We start from the raw sequence: 18,430 nt of genomic DNA, 5'->3' as shown, positions 1-18,430 counted from the left end.
CCAAATATCCTGTCACTATGACAATTTAGTGATACTTGCATTTACATTTACAGTACTACATTGCTATTATATTGTTATTAAAATTATAGATGCTTTCTACTGCTAGAAATATTTACTACCAAGGTTAAATTGTCATTAAAGCATAAATACTAGTTATTAATTTTAATCAAAACATACTAGCAGGGTTATCACAACAGATGAACTTTCTTGGCTGTTATATGCCAGTCTTCAATAAGCAGAGCCCTTACTGAGAGCTGAAATCAGTCAATATACAATGAAGACTGAGAATACCTTGAATCATGCTCTAAGGATTTGCCTTTCTGGAATGGGCATGTGCATACAGTTATCTTCAGGGGCAAGGTGCGGTTCTGCTCAGGTTGTTGTCTGTAAGAAAATACTAGGGGAAGTCTAGCTGGCATGCCTGTAGCCCTGGATCAGGAAGAAATTAATTCAGGGTGACTCAGATTCACAAAAAACTTGAGATGTGTTCCAGCTTTAATATCTAAGCTGGGCATTATTAAGTGTGGAAGCTGTTGCAGCCTCGTGACTTCTAGTTTGCTGTGAGAATCGGAGTGTGAAATGTTACCATCTGCTGCAATGATCTGCTTTGACTTCCTGCCTGTGTTCTGCCTTGAAATTGAAGGTTCAGTTGCTAAAATATGATTTCCAAGTATGACAGTGACAAGCACATGAATATGTACTAAGTGGTTGAAGAAACAGCTAGAGAGCAATTCCTGAAAGGATTTCCCTTTGCTGGTTAACGTGAGCTGTTTTAATTAGCTGAGCAGCTGGATTTTTGCTGCTTCTTAACTACATCCTTTCTTGTCCAGACAGTGGGAAGTTGCATTCATTATGTGATGCAGAAGCAGACATCCTCAGCATAGTGATGAGGACTGAATTGTCCCTGGACTTGATTACTGGTTCAGGATTACTTGATTTTGGGGCTAGATGCAAGAGAGAAGTAAAGTTGTCCCAGGGTGAGTCTGGTTTCCTGGTGGACCAGATCTGTAGTACTGAGCATGAGTTTTCTTACATGACTGTATCTCTGCTAGCCTCCTGTACATGCAGGGCCATGACAATACCCATGCTTTAGCAGAGAGAGTATGTCTTCATTTTACAGAGAAGCCACTATGGTGCCAGGCTGCTGCCAGCTGCTTTTTTCTGGTGCTTGTCTGATCTCCCAGAGAGACAATCTTTATGACCCTGGCCAACAGGGAGAAAAAAAAAGAGTGGATTAGCTGATAGTAAAGAGTGAGAAGAACAGCTGACCAGAGGCATAGTCAGTATTTGGTAATTTGCTGTCAGGTTTACTGCTGAGTTATGGACTTAAGGTTTGTTTTTGTGAGTAGAGGCCAAGCTGCTTACCCCAAGGACTGCCCAGCCTCCCTGTTTGTTCCCACCACTTCTCCGGTGTAACCCTGGTGCTCGTGTGGCCCTGCAGCCAGCTGGAGCAGTCGGCCTCTCTAGCTGAAAACTAATTGCGATGCTTGGGATGGGATTGTTTGTTGTTAGCAAAATCACATGGCTGATCCAGCAGGCTTGTGACCATGTCAGCACTAACATGAGAGAGCTCATGGAAGTGGTGAGTGTGGGGACAGCTGCGCAGTCTCTGCTTCTCTTCACTACTGGGCAAACTGCACCTAGAGTCCTGTGTCACCTAATTTACACATATCCGTTGAAGGACTAGGAGTCCTCTGCAGTGGAGGCATTGAAGAGTTTGATCACTGTGAATATGTTTTCAGTGCACATTCACTTAATCCATAGGATTACTGCAATTCTGTCTACTGTATCCGCATCATGAGCATGAGATAGCTGTGACTTTTCTGTCCTAACTTTGTGAGCTTTTTAGTTGAACTAATACATCTGTTTTCGGCCCACTGTCAGGGTGGTGATAATCTGGTTTTTTGCACCACCCTTAATGTAACTATAAGGTTACTAATATTTTTCTGTGACTCAGCCTGCAGTGAAATCATTTAGGTGACATTTTAAACATTTTGTGTTTGGAATAATGTCTTCTAATAAGGTTTTTAAGTGTTACACTGTAGTACACTGCCTGTTATAAAGATGGCATGATTTCTAAAGCAACTGAGGGGAATATTTGATGCCTTTTCTTAAACTAGTGTTTTGCCTCACAGTCATTTCAACATCAGCAATTTAAAAATCCTTGGCTCACATTCCAAGAAGTCACAAGACATTAAAAATAGCAACATTTGAACTTTCTTTACTCTGTGGCTTGTGTATAAGACAAGGTCTATATCCATGACAATTAAAATTATGTTTAAAAGCTTTTACACAGGTATGTGAACTTAAGGAACAATATTTTAGAAAAAGCTTTGTATAACATGACATGAAAGATAAATGTTGAGATTTGGCAGCAGATAGTTCAGTACATTCATTTTTAGAACAACTGTTCATTATTTTTCATTCTTTTTTTTTCCCCACTAGGCTTTTGTGTATGACTAGAGTGATGTATAAAATCAGTTTTCCTGTAGAATACTCATTGTTATGTCAATGATAAAGAAACTAAAGGTCCTGGTTCTGATAAAAGGAGCAGGCATTCTGGAGGATTGCTCAGTTCCTGCTGAGAATCACATGCAAGCCAATAGGAGACTAGTGGAAGTGGATGAAGGAGAAATGCTGAGACAGGATTGTAGCTTGGGGTGTCTTTTGTATCCCAAGCAGTACCACAACCTAGAGGGTAGAAGGCTGTAGATAACCTAGGGAGACATCCCACCTTTTATATGGCTGTTCTCAGGGGCTGGAGGGAGCAATCACAAGACAGTACTGCCTATGCTCACTAGAGGCAGGTAAAGCCCAGGCCTCCTCTGCCTGTTTGCACTCAGCAGCAGATCTGGCTGGTCCATGAGATGCCCTTGGCTGGGCTGGAGCCACTACTGCTCCTGAAACAGCTAAAAGGCCTGTGGGTGAAAAGGTAAACCTCCTGACCTCTTTCCTTGGGTAGTATATGACTTGAATGCTGCCTTGCTCCAGGCACACACAAATCCCTGCCTGCTCACAGGCAGATACCTGTGGGATTTGAGCTTTGTTCCGCCCAGACAGTGCCTCCCTTCCTCTGCTGTGTGGGGACTGTTCAGGAGAGTGATACTCGCAGACTGCTGTGTTAGGTCAGGAGTCATCCTGCAGGAACAGGCCTTTGAGAAATACTGTAGCTACACTGGAGTAGTGTTTGATGAGAAACACTGCTCAGTGCAAGTAAAGTGTCAGAGCAGAACGCCTAATGAGGAAGAGACCATGGTTTATACACAATTAAGTGCACTTACTCGACTAAACAGTTTACAGCTCTTTACCCAGTCTATTTGGTGGCAAATTTATTTCCCCAGTATACAGACCTGAAAGATGTTTTTGAAGTGTTCTCCTCAAGTGTTTATATTTAGAAAATCTGTCCTTGAAACCCAGAGTAAAGCCTGCCAGGAAGAGTGAGCAGGTGTCTAACAACTTCAAACAAACCACTCCAGGTTCTTTATCTTTCAGAAATGGTGACCCATGGGACCATTTTCATATTACTTCAGACTCAAAGTACCCAGCTGCTTTCAGCTTAATAGGTACAGCAGCTTACAGATCTCCTCTGAGCCTGTTGAGTGGGCTTGCTTGGGTGCACAGAGGGCAAAACTGAGGTGGGTTAGTTCCCCGTTTTTGAGGGGCTGGCAAGTGAAGCTCAACAAAGCTGCTGTCTTAGTGGGAAATGAAACCAAGTTTGCACTTTAAATTAAAAGTGAGCGATGATGTGCAGATGTCCAAGGAGTTGATCTGGTTGTCCACTCCTTCATGTTAAATCCTTTGTGGGGATGGATGGGTAGTTTGCATCTTTACTTATTCCATATTTGATATAGCTGAGGTGGTGTTGGAGCAAATGTTTATCAGAGCCTTTAATGCTCTGAAAGTTCCTGCTCTCTGTACTGTTTTCTTCCAGCGGTATGAGTTTGGACTTTGCTTATGTATATTGCAGGGAGGCACAGGAGCAGTTGTGTTGTCTCCCCATCCCGGCAGGGACTATTGTCACACTGTCCCCTCGCGTGTTCTGATATAACTGTCTGGGACTTGCGTTGGGACCAGAATCAGAGGTCTCACATGAATTAAACTTCTTTCCTTTTTGTTTTTCCTTAACATATGTGTTTGTGGGGATTTTGTGTGTGCTCTGGTTCATTGCTGTGACTTATGGACAGGAGGAGGAGGTGGAAAGAGGCAGGGACTCCATACAGTGGAATAATTGTTGCAGTTCCTACCTCATCAAACAGGGAATTAAATTTGATTTGGTTAATTATTTGGATGGCTTGAGAAAAAATGTGTCATTAACTGTGGAACAGAGGAGGATACTGCTAACCTTCTAATTTCTCTCCTTGCAAGACAACAAGAGGCGAGGAATTGTTGCCTGTGGAACAGGGAGGGGTGTTAGCTCAGCATAAGGTATGAGCAAAATAACCATGTGCCCCAAAACCAGCATCTTACTTAAATTAGTGGGGTTTATTGTATGGAATTTGCAGTTCCTTTACAGGACTTTTTTTTTTTTTGGGGGGGGGGGGATCTGTTCCCAGTTTCATGTTTTTAAAGGACTTAAATAATTGTAAGCTAAATGTGAACCAGGAAAACATATCTCCTAGCAGCTTGTTTTGCCTGTGAACTCATGAGTTTTCTAACAGAACCATGTTATCCTGGGTTCTAAATTACACGGATAGTTGCATACTTGAACTGCCTTGCTCTTGATACATCCATACTACAATTTCGCTAGGATGGTTTTGTAAAATATTTTGTTGCTTCTTTGTATTTTTTGTTTTAAAATAGTTTTCTATACCCTTTTGGTCCTCGCGTTGTGTGGACAGCTTGAACTTTTGCCTGCGTGATGACACCTATGGTTTCTAGCAAAAAGTACTGGCTCATATCTGAAGGTGCTCATCAGATTCTAAGGCAAATTGCAATGGGTCAAAGCACTCTTGCCAGCAGAAGAAATAACTTGTTCCTTTTGGTTCTTACTAATACTTGAACGTGCATTCTTTATGGATTTCCTAATTTCCTGCTATAAAACTTCAGTAAATCTTTAATTTTGAGTACAGAATTTTTTTTTGCCACTCTGAAAGATTTCAGATCCACGTTACCAGACTTCAGTCTCCTTCCTGTCTAGTAAGTGATAAAGTGATTTATGGCAACAAAAGCAGGAGAATAAAGCTTCAAAAATGAAAATACAGAAGAAAGAGACTTGAGTTTAAAGAATTATAAAAGGAGCCTGGGGTATGTCTGAGAGGAACTTAAAACTAAAAGTGTTTCTTAAAGATAAGGCTGTAGTATGATGGGACACTTCGAGGGAAAATTAGAATCCTTTTCTGCTGAGAATGCACAGTGAAATACGACTGATAGAAATGTTTTCTAGTGCAGCTTTGCTAGCTGTGTGGATAGGGGCCAAGCCACATTTGAACTCTTTCTGAAACCAGACAAATAGGCATTGTTTATCCTAGACTACCCAAACTATTTCATAAAACAGTTCGGTCAGAGCAACATTCATTTCTAGTCTTAATTAGCTTTCAGAATGATTATAGAGGGAGGACATTTTTCATCCATGTCCTCTTTGATAGTCTCTTTCTTCTCTCCTCAAATACCTCTATTCTTCCTCCCACTGGGGTAATTGCAGCCATCAGCAGTTGCAGTAGGAAGTGCATGTGGAGCTGAACTGAGCCCTGACAGAATTGGTGTGCAGCATGCCTGCTGTAGGCAGAGTGAAAGCAGTGTTAAAATGCTAATGCCCTCCCTGTACTAACATTCCTGCTGTTACACCGCTGTTGAAGGTTTCCAGAAAAGATTTGCTTACCTTTGTGTTGTAATTAAGAGAATGTATTAATTTAAACCAGATATAGTCTGTTTATTTTCAGCTTTTAAAGACTATTCAGCACTTTCAGAGGCTTCTCATCCACAAGTGTTCTTTACATGTCGCTTTTTAAAGAAAAAACAGCAAAAAAGTCCTTTTCTGAAGTACTTGTGTGTTGGCTTTTTTTTTAATCTCCTCTGTAGGAGGCAGGTTATTAATTCCATGTTCTTCAAGCTAGCAACAGTGCCTGAAAATGGTAACTCCAAGTTAGTTTTGATTTTTACCTTATGAAAATAGTAAGGACCGCTGTATCCATTGAAGACATTCAGAAGAGAGGCGTTGGAAACCTTAATCTTGCCAACAAAACAGATGAATTGGCAAAAGGAAACATTTTTTAGCTCTTGTGTATCAACAGCTTTTGGTCATGTTGTCCTCCTGTCTAACCCCACCCACCAACTTATTCCTAAAAAATGCAATCTCAACTGAAAGGGGAGATAAGTTGTTAGGTAATTGTTAGAAATATTTAGCAAAGGACTTGTAGGCTTTTACTGTGTAAGGTTTATTTATTTACAAGAATGTTAAGTCATTAAATGCTTATAATCTGAGAGTATGCACAGCCTCATGGGCTCTTCTCCAGGTTTTTCTGACAGATGAGATAGAATGTGAACTTCAGCACAGAATTGAGATTTAAAAATGGGTTTAATAATTGGCTTTCTATCTTTGCAGAGTCTTGCAGCTAAGCTGTAACCTGCTTTTCATTAGAAGAGGTTGGGTATGGTTGTATACTGTAGGAGTTTGGGGCAAGTTTCTGTTAGATAACAACCTAGGGAAAAATGCACTTGGCAAACTCTTTACAATAGATGGGGAATTTCTGCATGTTGCTTACTTATTTTCTCTTTGTGATATTAACCATATTGTATTTTTTTTTGTTGTTGTTCATTAAGCCAAGGACCCTTGTCATCTATAAGAGCAGCAATCAAGAGATGTAAGTCTACTTTTCCTATTTTTTATTTTTTTTTAGAACTGTAGTATTGTAAGATTGCTACATCTTTCATTTTAGTAACTGGTTAACTTCATATGTGAAAACAAAGTAGCTAGCAAGCTTTTGGGGGTTGTAATTTCTTCCTTACTCTTTTGCTTCACATTAGACCATCTTTCTGTTTTGCTGATGAGCTGTTCCTTCTTGCCAGTTACTAATACGTTCCTATTTATCACTAGTGTATTTGTGCACAGATGTGATCCATCCCTGAAGAACTCGGATTACACATACAAAACAGAAGATTGTTCTATTTTATCAGAAATCCACAGCAACTGGGGACAGGATTAGATTCATGCATTGTGCTTTTGTTGGAAAATAAAAAAGTGTTTATAATTCTTGAATGAAAGTCCAAACTCTTCTTCCCTGGCTTTATCATTTAACTTCTCTTTCCCTTCCCCTGCTCGTGATATTTCTAGGCAGGCAATTTCATTAACTTAATCTTCTAAAGTCTTTTATGCTATTTCTCTCTTCTTCTTTTCATTTTTATTTCCTTTCTATAAATGATTTCAATTTCCTATTAATGGAACAACCCTCAGGATTCTGCTATAGGGAAAAGCAAATAAGTGGATGTACTATTGACTTGTTTCTCCTGGACCTATTAGTCAAGGGATCATTAGTATGGATTAGGTTGGTGGTAATCGAAGGGGATCGTGAAAGCTTTATTCAAAGCAAGTCTACATGATGCTGTAGTTAAAATGCAGCATTTTATCTTTACAGTTGCTGCCGTAGATAGGAAACTGGAAAAGAGTGAGCACCACACCGCAGAGGGCCTTTTGTGGTGCAGTGAGAAATTGATTCAGAGTACCTAAGCCCCTGTACCTCATCTAACTGGGAAACCTTCTGAAAGATCATTATGTAATTGATATCACTGTTTTTGAAAACATAGTTGCAAGTGATACTTAGTTTTAAAGCACAATCAAGTAAAAAAAAAAATCTTGTCAAGAAGCCCTGGCTCCTGTAACAATCTACTTAATAATATTAATATGCAAACAACTGTGATGAAATACAAGTACCATGTGACTTATTGAGATTATAAGATAGGAAAAAAGCCCCATGCACATACCAGTGCATTGCATGTGAAATCACAGTTCTTTGTACCCCAGTAACCATACCTGTGGATGGACCTAAATTAAAAATGGACTCTGAATGATAGCTACCTCCCCTTGTCATTAATCTGGGAAAAATATGGTATTCTCTGGAAAAAGTGTATTTCCCCTAACAGAGTTACAAATCTATTTTAATTTCTTACTCGCAGTTTACGTGGGCTGTTTATCTCTGATTTTCAGTAAACATGATAGGTATGTGCAGGGTTTCAGCTTTTCAACCAGTTGACCACGCTTTAGATGACTTTGTATCAATAAGTCTCTCCCTGTGTTGCGGCCAAAAAGGAAGAATGTTTAATCTCTGACTACAGTTCTAGATAGGAAGGCAGTGCCATTTTGTTTCAGTTTTTTGACAGCTCAGACTTCAGAAAAGTGAGCCCAGTTGCTTGGAGAAAGCAAGCATGTGAACATGAAGTGTGCTTGGAAATAATTTTTTAATCTCAACTTTTCATAAATTACTCTGGATTTTTTATGATGGTTTTAGGCCAGGACACACCACTAAATCCAGCTCCCACTGAAGTCAGTGAAACTATTTCCATTGACGCCAGTGTAGCAGCATGCACAGGAGTGCCAAGGAAAGTAAATAGAGGCAAGCCAAGAGCTGCAGTAGTGAGTCAAAGGGGAGCAATGTTTTTGCTCACTTCTCTACTCTTCCAGAATATGATAGTGTTAAGGAACAGAACCACAGAAGCAAGCCTGCAACCCTAAAATCCTGAAGGAACCTGCAAACTTGTTCCATTCTCATTCTGTCCTAAGCAAATATGTGGCTGAATGAAGGATGTGTAACAGCTTGTATGCACTCTGAAATTGTGGCTTCCCATTTGGCAGTATTGCAGCCATTTTTGGCTGTGGGTTTTGTTTGTTTTTCATTTTTATTCTGTTTTGCTTGGGGGCTTCCTAGGTTCTTTTGGCTCCTACTTTTTCCCAACCAGATCATTTCCATGACCTCATTCGCTCCCCATCTGCACAAACATTTGTGCTGGCATAATTCTGGGAATGGTGCAGAGGCAGGAACATACAGCCCAAGGAAAGGTGTAGGAAGGAGTGAAGTGCCTTCATAAATCATTATTGTCAAATTTGAGTGGAACTACAGGCAATGCCTGCCTCTGTGATGCTCAGCAGTTCAGTCAGCTGTGAAAAGGGTATTTGACCTCACTGGGGGTGGGAAAGGGAATCCCTGTCACCCCCCTAGGTTATTTTTGATCAGTTCCCTCACTGAAGTTGCACAAGGAAGAACTGGGGATGGGAAACAGAGGCAGGAAACAGAGACTGCTGCTGGGTGTGTCAGATTCCTTCCCCTGTGCTGCTTAGTGATCTGAGCCCAAGGTGAGCAGGTTCAGGGAAATAAAAAGGATAAAAACTGTACAGAAAGTGGGTTTTTTTTAATTTAACACTGAACTCACAGTGGGGTCATAGGAGTGCTACTGTTCATTCAAGAGGTGACAAAAGTCCATGTTTGGAAAGGGAATTGAGCATTGCCATCTCTTTTAGCTACGTTCAAGCATTAAATCAGCCCAGCTCTAATGTCAGACAACCAAACATTTCCCTGAGGTGTCTGGAAACAGAAACAGAAGAAAAGGAGCAAGACCTCCCCCTTGTGCCAAGAAATAGTTCAACTCTTTAGAAAATTTCCAATGAGTTTGAGCCTCTGCTTCTATAGAAATAGTCAAATCAGATCTTAAGTGAAATCATACTTTTTCTTCTTTTTTTTTTTTTCTGGTTTTGGCTTGAGGATTATCTGATGTGTTTAGTGTTCCCTGAAGAAGGGCCTCCACAGCCATGTAACATCTTTTGTATTGCAAAGACTGCAAGCCTCTTGAAAACAACCGTTCTGTCAGCTCTTCTGCTGTATTACCTTGTAGGTAAGGGAGGAAGCATTTGCTCGCTTTTGAGGCTCTCCTTGAGGTAGTATAATGATTAATCTTTATTCATTGGCAGCTGTATGGTGAGAAGAATAACTTCTCAGTCTAATAGTCTATGTATTTAATAGAATTGATGGTTGAAATGTCTAGCCCCGTGTTAGAAAAGCATTGAAAGAAGCTGTGGTTTTAAATATTATCACACATTCTTGTTGCCAAAAATAATATACTTACTTTTAAAACTGTTAATAATAGTTAATATGAATTAAGTGAAATAGTTAATTGACAGGATTGTGTTTGTTCACTGCTGCTGGAAGGGACAATAGATAAAAATAATCATAAAAATGTGGAGCTTGATTTCCCACAGGGCTTGATCTGTTTGAGGCTGTGGTTCCAATCTTGAATACAAAATGAAACTTGCTTTTAAAACACTTTACAGTGACATAACTGTTCAGTATTTCATACAGGTTTCCTAATGGAAACATGAATACTGTTATGCCGTGTCTGTATTGTAGAAGCACTCAGTGCTAACAGCAGGGTGGTATCTCTGAACAGATCCCTGAATGAACTTTATAGTTGCTTCTATATTGCCTTAAAAGCTTGCCTGAATGAGTGTAAATTCTTTCCCTGTTCTCTTCCAAAGATTCAGAAGTGCATGTCAGACTTCTGTTGCCACCTGCTTGTCTGTAGCATCATAATTCATGGGTTTGTGGTATAATGGTGGCTGTACTTATACAGGCATCTTGATCTCATAGCTTAAAATGCTCCCTGCACCATAATCTGTATGTGTTTCAAATACAAATGACATATTAAGTGCGCTTGAAAAGTAGGATCCATAGAAGAAGCAGTGGAGGAAAAACATTTGAAGTGTAAGTATACATCACAAACTGTGTACCCTTTACCACTCCACATTCAAAAATAATTGGATAAAGTCCATTAAATAGTGCATGTAAGAAATATGTGAAAAAAATTAATCTATAAGTCACTAATTTATTCTCTATATACTGTAATACCATTGTCCTTTACTTGCTTAAATTCCACTATAGTAGGTATTTTTTTCCTTTCCCCTGAGATAAAGTTTTAAGATGAAAAGTGATTTTATGCACTGCATTTTTTTTCTCCCACCCGTTCTTTAACTGTTTTGCTTACCTTTTACTTAAATACCACTAAGCATATGCTTCTGCATATGCTGTTCTCACCCTGAGCACTTCTTAGTGTGGAAGTTGAGGAGGTAACAACAGTTGTCAGTATGTAAACCAGCACTGAAATACATTTCCATTGACTCCCCTGGTGGAAGAAAGGTTTTAGAAATCTTAAAGTTGGCATAGTTTGAATTCTGAGGGGAAAATTAATAGCAAACTTTTTCAAGGCAATCCGCAAAGGGAAGGCAGAACACACTTACAGGATCAAAAGACCACAGAGCCAGAAAAACAGCTGCAAGTTTTTTCTTTTGTTTTTTAAATCAGGTGTGTGCTATATTTTAAAAATTCATGTCTTCTCTCATACACTTTTTAATTTAAATTCATTTCTTTGAAATGATAAAGGAATAAAAGCTGTGCAAGTCTTGGGGCAAGCATTTTTTAGAAAGTTTATATTTTCTTTTCCCTAGCATTTATTGGAACTTCACATGAATGCATGAGAGCAGAAGATGAAGTAGCTTTCACCTCTGCTCCTACTGTGGATTTAAGAGCTTCTAAAACAAAATGTTCTAAAAGTGCAGTTGTAGCAAAAGTGTGACAGCAAAAGAGGGGAGCAGTTGATGGAAGGAGGAAAACGCTTTGTCAAGGTCCTTAGAAAATAAATGTTTATATTAAATATTTATGTACATTGAAGTAGCTTTATTCCATAAATGTCTGGGAGATTAGTTGTTTGTTTTGTTGGTTTTTTTTTTATAACAGAATGAGCACCTTCTGAAAGCATTTATGATGGGTTGGATGTTAGCCCTTTTGAAGAGATGTATTTATATCTACTAGTAAAGTTATTTATATATAAATATTTTAAATCAGTTTTCAAGTGAGTTTAATTGTTTGCTTGAAATCTGGAGTTTGATGTATTACATAGATGCTTCACTGGAGTTTTTCTGCCTATGATAAGGAGAAAGATCTTTCAGACCTTTTTAGTTTGTTCTTATTTGTTTTAATAACTTTTGTAAATAGAAGTACATTTAGAGTCTCGTAGGAGAAAACAGCATATAGAATTTACCTGGAAATGAAAAAAGAATTAAAGAATTTGTCCAGTTTATCAGTTCAGTTTTCCATCCCTTATTAATTAGCTTTTATTTCTAATGGCCTTATCATTGTAATTTAACTATACCCCAAGCAGCTGTATTGAATACATTTACCAAATGGACTTTCTTCCATCCTCTTTGCAAAAGTAATATTGAAATAGGTTGGGTCAGTTTGGTGTTTGGTTGGTTGGTTTTGGTTTTCTCTAATGTTTGTATTTGATCAATGCTGTGTTAAGATCTCTGAAGAAGAAAGTTAAGGTGTTGTGTAGAGGATTTTCATTTACATATTTTAGGCAAACAATTTGTACAGAACGGGTTTAGGAATGTGCAATCATATCTGAAACTTTAAGTTGTGCCTCTTATTGGGATCAACCTGCCTGCCTATACCTCTTTGATAGGTAGGAGTATAAATTATGGGATCCTAGCTTCTCTGCATCTGTATTAACTCCTTAGGGTAACCCATTATTTTTGGAAGGGAAAAAGCACAGACCCAAATAAACCATGGTTTTTAAACTAAATAAAGCATTCAAAGAGATGTGATTTCCCTCTCCTCATTCTTAGAATGGCTCTTTGTAGAGCCATACGGTGGGCATTTCCATATTCGGTTATATTCGTCATGGTTAATTTATTGTAAGGGAAAACTCTAAGCAGCCATTGTTAAAAACAGCATGAGACTGGAACTAAATTCTGCTTTTATTTTAGCTTTTTTAAGGCACTATTTTGTGAATAGACATTACAGTTGTTCTCTTCCAGCACTGGCACATGCACTGCACTTGCATGACTAACCCATTTGATCATGTTTTCTGGCCTTGGTTTGTTCTCCTCACCTCTTCTTCCTCTTCTGTAACCCCTTCTTTTTTCCGTCTAGCACTCATGAATAGTGCACATCAAAAATGCCCTGTGGAAGAGGTATGTCTGATACAACACTATGCGACTCTTGAATCAAGTATATTATGCGGATTTCAGCTAATGATTCTGTGATGGCACAGGAACAGCATAGTTTTGGCTTTTGCACAACAAGACTCTACCACATCCTAAATTGCACTTGCTATGCAAAAATTTGTCCCTTGGGTAATTTCCTTTTCTCTCTGAAGAAATCAAAATAAAAATGTAATGTGGCCATTCAAAAAATTATTTGAATGTAATATGACAAAACTACAAAAATGAAGAGGTCAGGATTCACTTATTTTGTGGATTTTAAATAACATGGTTTAGAGAAAAAAAAAAAAAGACATGTTGCTGACTTTTAATCCACAAGAGATAAAACTTTAGGAAATTCCTAGCTGAGAACATTTAATATTTTCCTTTTACATAAAGGTGAAATAGTTTTTGTGCCTTAGTACTTTTCCCTTCTCTAAAACAATCAAAAAGAGACATTAAAAACAAGTTAAAGAACACATCTTGGAAACCAGACATCAAAAGCAAAGCCAGACATGTTTAACACTTTTTTTTGTTTTATTCATGGACTGTTCTAACTAAAGAAAAAGAAGTTTCAACTCTAAGGTCACCACAATGCAGAATGCAAGAACATGGGGCAAGGAAGAGAAAAGGGGATAAGATCACCTCTACAGGTGTCAACTTGGACATAAAGTGACTTAAATATGGTTATGAAACTGCACCCTAAACCTCTTCAAAACTTCTCATATTTACGACAGATAATTTTTTTTAAAAAACATGGCCACTCCTAAAATCTGGAATTTACGATCAGTTGCTGTGTGTTCTCCATTTCAATGATGGTGGATTAGCAAGGGCTCTGCTATTATCTTCATCTTATTGTTATGACAATATATTTTAACTTCTCCAAAACTTCTGTTTCATTTAAATAGCTTCTCGGACCTCTAGCCATAGTGAACAACAGAGGGATAGAAGGTATGATGCCGTTACTTATACTGCAACTATTGTTACTGTAAGACCTGTTAGGTTGTGTCACAGCATTACTTTTTATGGCTCTATTCTTTAGTTTTTGGTGGTTTTTTTTGTTCTCTCTGTCGTTGGTGTGTTTAAAAATAAATTAAACTTGGAATAAAATAAAAATATTATGATTCTTAAGCACAGGGTAGGTTAAGAGTTTGAGGATTTTTCTCATCAACTTTTGCATGTGTCCTCAAAAAAAGGAAGCAACCAACCATCAAATCTCTGCAGAACTGTTTTACTTTCCTGACACCTATTTACAGGATCACTTCACAATGAAAATAAGCACACTTTCAGGCCTCCTTTCAGTTTCTCAAAGGGTATTGAGAAAGGAGGTCACCAACCTGGATAGCTGGTGAACTGAGTCTCTCAGTACTTCAGGTGTGAAGAAATCTAGCCCTCAAAAGAGAGCTTGAATTTAAGTCTTTTTACAATAGTTCAAGAAGTTGTGCTTCTGCAGGGTTTTTTTTTCTGTCTGCAGACAGGAGCTTCTGTGGCAAATGCTTCATCTACCAACAAAACTCACTTCTCAAAGTGTATTTTGTGTGAGACTCTAGATTGAACAGTGGTGCTCTGGTGGCCATGGTCCAGGAACATGGGTCATCGCTGCACCTTATGCTCTAAAGCTGTTGTTATGGTGATAAAACAGGGGTACTACCTACAGGTCCCTGTTGTACTAGATGCTTTAAGAAAATAGGTCCTGTCCCAAAGGCCTTATGGGGCTTGCTCTGCCCCACTTTAGCACAGTGGGAGGTTTCCCTAGAGGTCTGAGAGTAGACAAGCGTTTAGGTAGCCAGCATATAGTTGCCAGAAGCAGTTTTAACTATCCTACTGCTTTCATGCTGTAGCAGGCTAAGAGCAAACACGATTAGTTCTCATTATCCCGTGAAGACTAAGACTTCTTCCATCTAATTGAGTTACACTTGTGTTTAAGTACTTTAAGCATGTAAATTATTTCACTGAAGCCAATAAACCTACTTTTTGGCTTAGGCATTTGATTAGGTGCTTTGAGTGGAAGCCTAAGTGCTTGTTAGAAAGGTCAGGTAAATTACTTTGAAATCATGAAAAAACATCTTTGGTTAAATCAAAAAGACCTAAGCTATTTTGATTTCTCATGCTGAGAAATCCTTGGTCTTTTATACTTAAAAGAACTATTTTAAAATGTTTTAAGTAATTATTCTCCTTTGCCTTCGTTTCTAGGCGTCCTGAAATCACAATAGTTGCTGCTGAACCCCTTCGGTCATCCTCCTGGTTTCCAGGTGCAAGCCCTGTCACTCCTCAGGGATTAGGATTCCCTTCTGCTTCATCTCATGCTCAGTGGAGGAGAAATGAGCATATTCCAGCTGAGGTAAGCTTACATGAGGCGTCTTTGATTTACAAAGGTAAAAAGCACAGTAAGTTAGAGAACAGTGGTTTTGCTTGCTTGGATTTTCATCACATTGAATAAAAGACTATGACAGTGTTCTTTTCCTCTGCATGTTAGTTCAGTTTCTTAAAGGATCACATCTGGATGTACATTAATATTTATATCTCTATTTTGTAGCTTCCACCATCATATGAGCAGGTGATAAAAGAAATCAATCAAGTGCAAGTCAATACAACAAATAACAATAATGCTGCTGCTCCTAGACATACCACTACTTCTGCAACACAAACTGACTTTCCAGAGGAACTAATCAGCCATTTGCCAGGAAGTAATGTAAAAACTAGTGTGCCTACACACTGGGAATCTGCAGGCTATCCAGGTAAGGCTGTTTTGAATTTCTCGCTGATGAAAATATGACTGTCACCTGAAGATGTTCTTTATTACTGGTCTGTGCAGAATTTACTGTGAATAGCAGTTAACTTTCTGTGAAGACTTACTGCTATAAATTTCTGTAAAAATCCTCTTTGCTGAAGAACTACCACTGCATTCATGGTGAGACTGTAATTAAATCTGGGAAGTTTTGCTCGATTCAGCCACAATGGCAATTGCTTTGCAGCCAGAGGAGCTCAGGTGTCCAATCAGAATAGCAGCAGTGTTACACATTCAGATTGCAAATCTTGCAAACCAAGCTGAGGAAGCTACTATACTGTTTTTTGGTCTAGATGTTGCTGGCATGTCCCTCATGCTGCAAGCTAACAAGTAATTTTGAACTCACAACATGTAGGTACCACACATTGCAGCAACCTCCAGCTTCTTCCTAGAGTTTGCCTATTTTTTCATTAATCTTTATAGAAAGAGAACTGCAGTTTCACAAGCAGCAGTAAGTTCTGAATGAAAATGATCATGTTTACCACCCTGAAGGCTGACAGACAATAACGTAAATAAAGTGTTCTGGAATAGATAACTGAAACCTTTTCTTTTATGTTAACAGGGCAGAGTCCTCTTAAGCCTCCTAGGCCTTCTGCATCTCTCCTGAATAGGCCTCCTTCAGAAAATGAGAATCCCTTAATAGTCTTTGAAATTTCTGAAGGTCAGAGGTGCCAAGAAAATCCCAATGCTGTGATATGTCCTGTGCCAAAGCCAAGATCAAGAAGCAATCTCAGACCTGTGGTCAAAAATACTGAAAGTGAGAATGACAATGGAGAGGAAGTGAACCAGTCTACCACAAAAAGGCAGCAACCTCCAATTCAGTCACCTGTCTTAGATGATAGCTTACTAGACAATCACTTGGTAATGGACAGCATGAGTACAGAAAAGAGCCAAAATAGCATTGTTTCAAGGATCAAAGTTTTTGAATCCCAAGGAACTAATGATACCTCAGGATTAACAAAAAAGCCAGAAATTGCCCCTCGTTTGTTTGCCCCAAGACCTGTTACTGCAAAGAAGCCAGTAGTTGCTCCAAAGCCAGGGGTAAACAGAATTTCAGGAGACTGGGATGCATGGACAGAAAGCAAATCAACACCTTCCAAGGAATTGCAGCCTCAACCTGAAGTAGTTGTGAGCAGTGTTGTAGCCAAACCTGAACTGCCAAAGAAGCCAAAACCTGGCCTCGTTAAAAGTAGTAGTAGTGATTTTCTTGATGCAAGGAGTGGATCAGTTGCAGAGAACAGTGATGGACAAAAGAAATTTCCTGTTCCTGCTCCAAGGCCTCTTGTTCCTAAAAAGTCATGTTATGCGGAAAATCCTGCCCTTTCTTTGGCCTCACTGAAGCCGATTGCTGCTCCCCCACGGGCTTCCATATCTGCCCAAGACAAAGGTTTCAAGTCTCTGGGGGAATTGTCGTCTGCAGCCAACTTCTCAGAACCTGCTTTGCAAAATAAACCAGATGTGGAAGGAGATCTGATCAGTTTTGATGATGACGTTTTGCCCCTAAGTCCAACTTCCATAGTTAATGATAGCATCAGTCCTGAAGCAGCAGCAGGTAAGAAGAATTATTTTAAACTCCCTGTGGTTACTCTTTGGAGGTGTGTGATCCTGTGAACTATGTCTACCTGTCTTGACGGGGTTTATGTTTGTATACAGAAATCTTGGGTTTCTATTATGTCAAGATCACTGTGAAATTACTTGGATTTTGGGTCTTGGAAGGTTCCAAGGAAGTATAAATCTCACAGCTTGTGCTGAATTTATTACTTGATTACTAAATAATGATAAAAATCTTAATGTTACATGCTAGATGTCACCTCCAGAATGTATCACAGTTCTCTCTGGGGAACTTGGGATATCGTATGTCTAGACATTTAATCTAACTAATTTATTTGAGTGCCTAAAGTTCTGTAGTGGAAACCTAGTCATCTAGAGAAGCAGTAATGTTTGTAGCATTTAAGGGAATTTGTGATCACACATACTGGGATACTCTGTCCATCTCACCAGTGACTACTTTCTCTTCCGTATTGTCATGCAACTATATGCTTGCTACGTTGTGTTTTTTTTTTAATAAGTGAAAATAGTTACTTTGTATGGACAGATTAATTACTACAGCCAAATCCCTTGCATAAACCTTGTTTGATTCCATTAAACACTTGAGGTCGATTTTTGTTAAATGTTGTTTTAGCTAGTTTAAGATACAGGTGGGTGTTGGGCTGTCATTAAATTCTATAGCAATAGGTTTTTCCCTCTTAATATTGAGGTATGTCCTGATGTAGCTTACCAGCTCCATTGCAATTCAGGGAGAGTTCTGCCCTAAAACAGGTGAACAGGTGATGTGTCACAGGAAATGCTTGTTTAAGGAAGTAGCTATGATTTTTAATCTTTTCCTTCTTTTTTTTCTTTCTTTTTTTTTTTAAACCTCATGTATTTGGTTTGTGTGGTGAGGTTTTGGTAGTGAGGGAGCTACAGGGGTGGCTTCTGTGATGAGCTGCTTGAAGCTTCCCCTGAATCTAATAGAGCCAATGCAAGCCAGCTCTGAGATGGGTACACTGCTGGCCAAGGCCAAGCCCATTGATGATGATAGTAGAGCCTCTGGGATAACACGTTTAAGAGTGAAAAGTTGCTGCGGGAGAGAGGGACCCCACACTAGAGCAGGGTGAGAGTGTGAGGAGTCCTCCCCTGAG

At 39.0% G+C, this 18,430-nt stretch overlaps 1 protein-coding gene across 4 annotated transcripts in view; it reads left to right on the top strand.

Moving 5' to 3' along the window:
- Positions 1-18,430, top strand: part of SH3D19 (SH3 domain containing 19) — an 81,137-nt gene that overhangs the window by 32,189 nt on the left and 30,518 nt on the right. For 2 of the 4 annotated variants that reach the window (XM_057419027.1, XM_057419026.1), the window contains 6 exons: positions 6,760-6,800; positions 12,912-12,952; positions 13,870-13,912; positions 15,155-15,302; positions 15,498-15,699; positions 16,312-17,301. In XM_057419027.1, the coding sequence (XP_057275010.1) occupies positions 12,937-12,952; positions 13,870-13,912; positions 15,155-15,302; positions 15,498-15,699; positions 16,312-17,301 (1,399 nt within the window). In that variant the 5' untranslated portion in view covers positions 6,760-6,800; positions 12,912-12,936. The remainder of the gene's footprint in view (positions 1-6,759; positions 6,801-12,911; positions 12,953-13,869; positions 13,913-15,154; positions 15,303-15,497; positions 15,700-16,311; positions 17,302-18,430) is intronic. The other 2 variants (XR_008973467.1, XM_057419025.1) reach the window with 1 other exon arrangement.

This window comes from Pezoporus wallicus, unplaced genomic scaffold, assembly GCF_028554395.1.
Source record: "Pezoporus wallicus isolate ANWC-B61680 ecotype Strahan unplaced genomic scaffold, APGP_CSIRO_Pwel_v1 contig_2384, whole genome shotgun sequence".
In the NCBI taxonomy this organism is placed as follows: domain Eukaryota; kingdom Metazoa; phylum Chordata; class Aves; order Psittaciformes; family Psittacidae; genus Pezoporus; species Pezoporus wallicus.
This window is presented reverse-complemented; position numbering and strand designations above follow the sequence as displayed.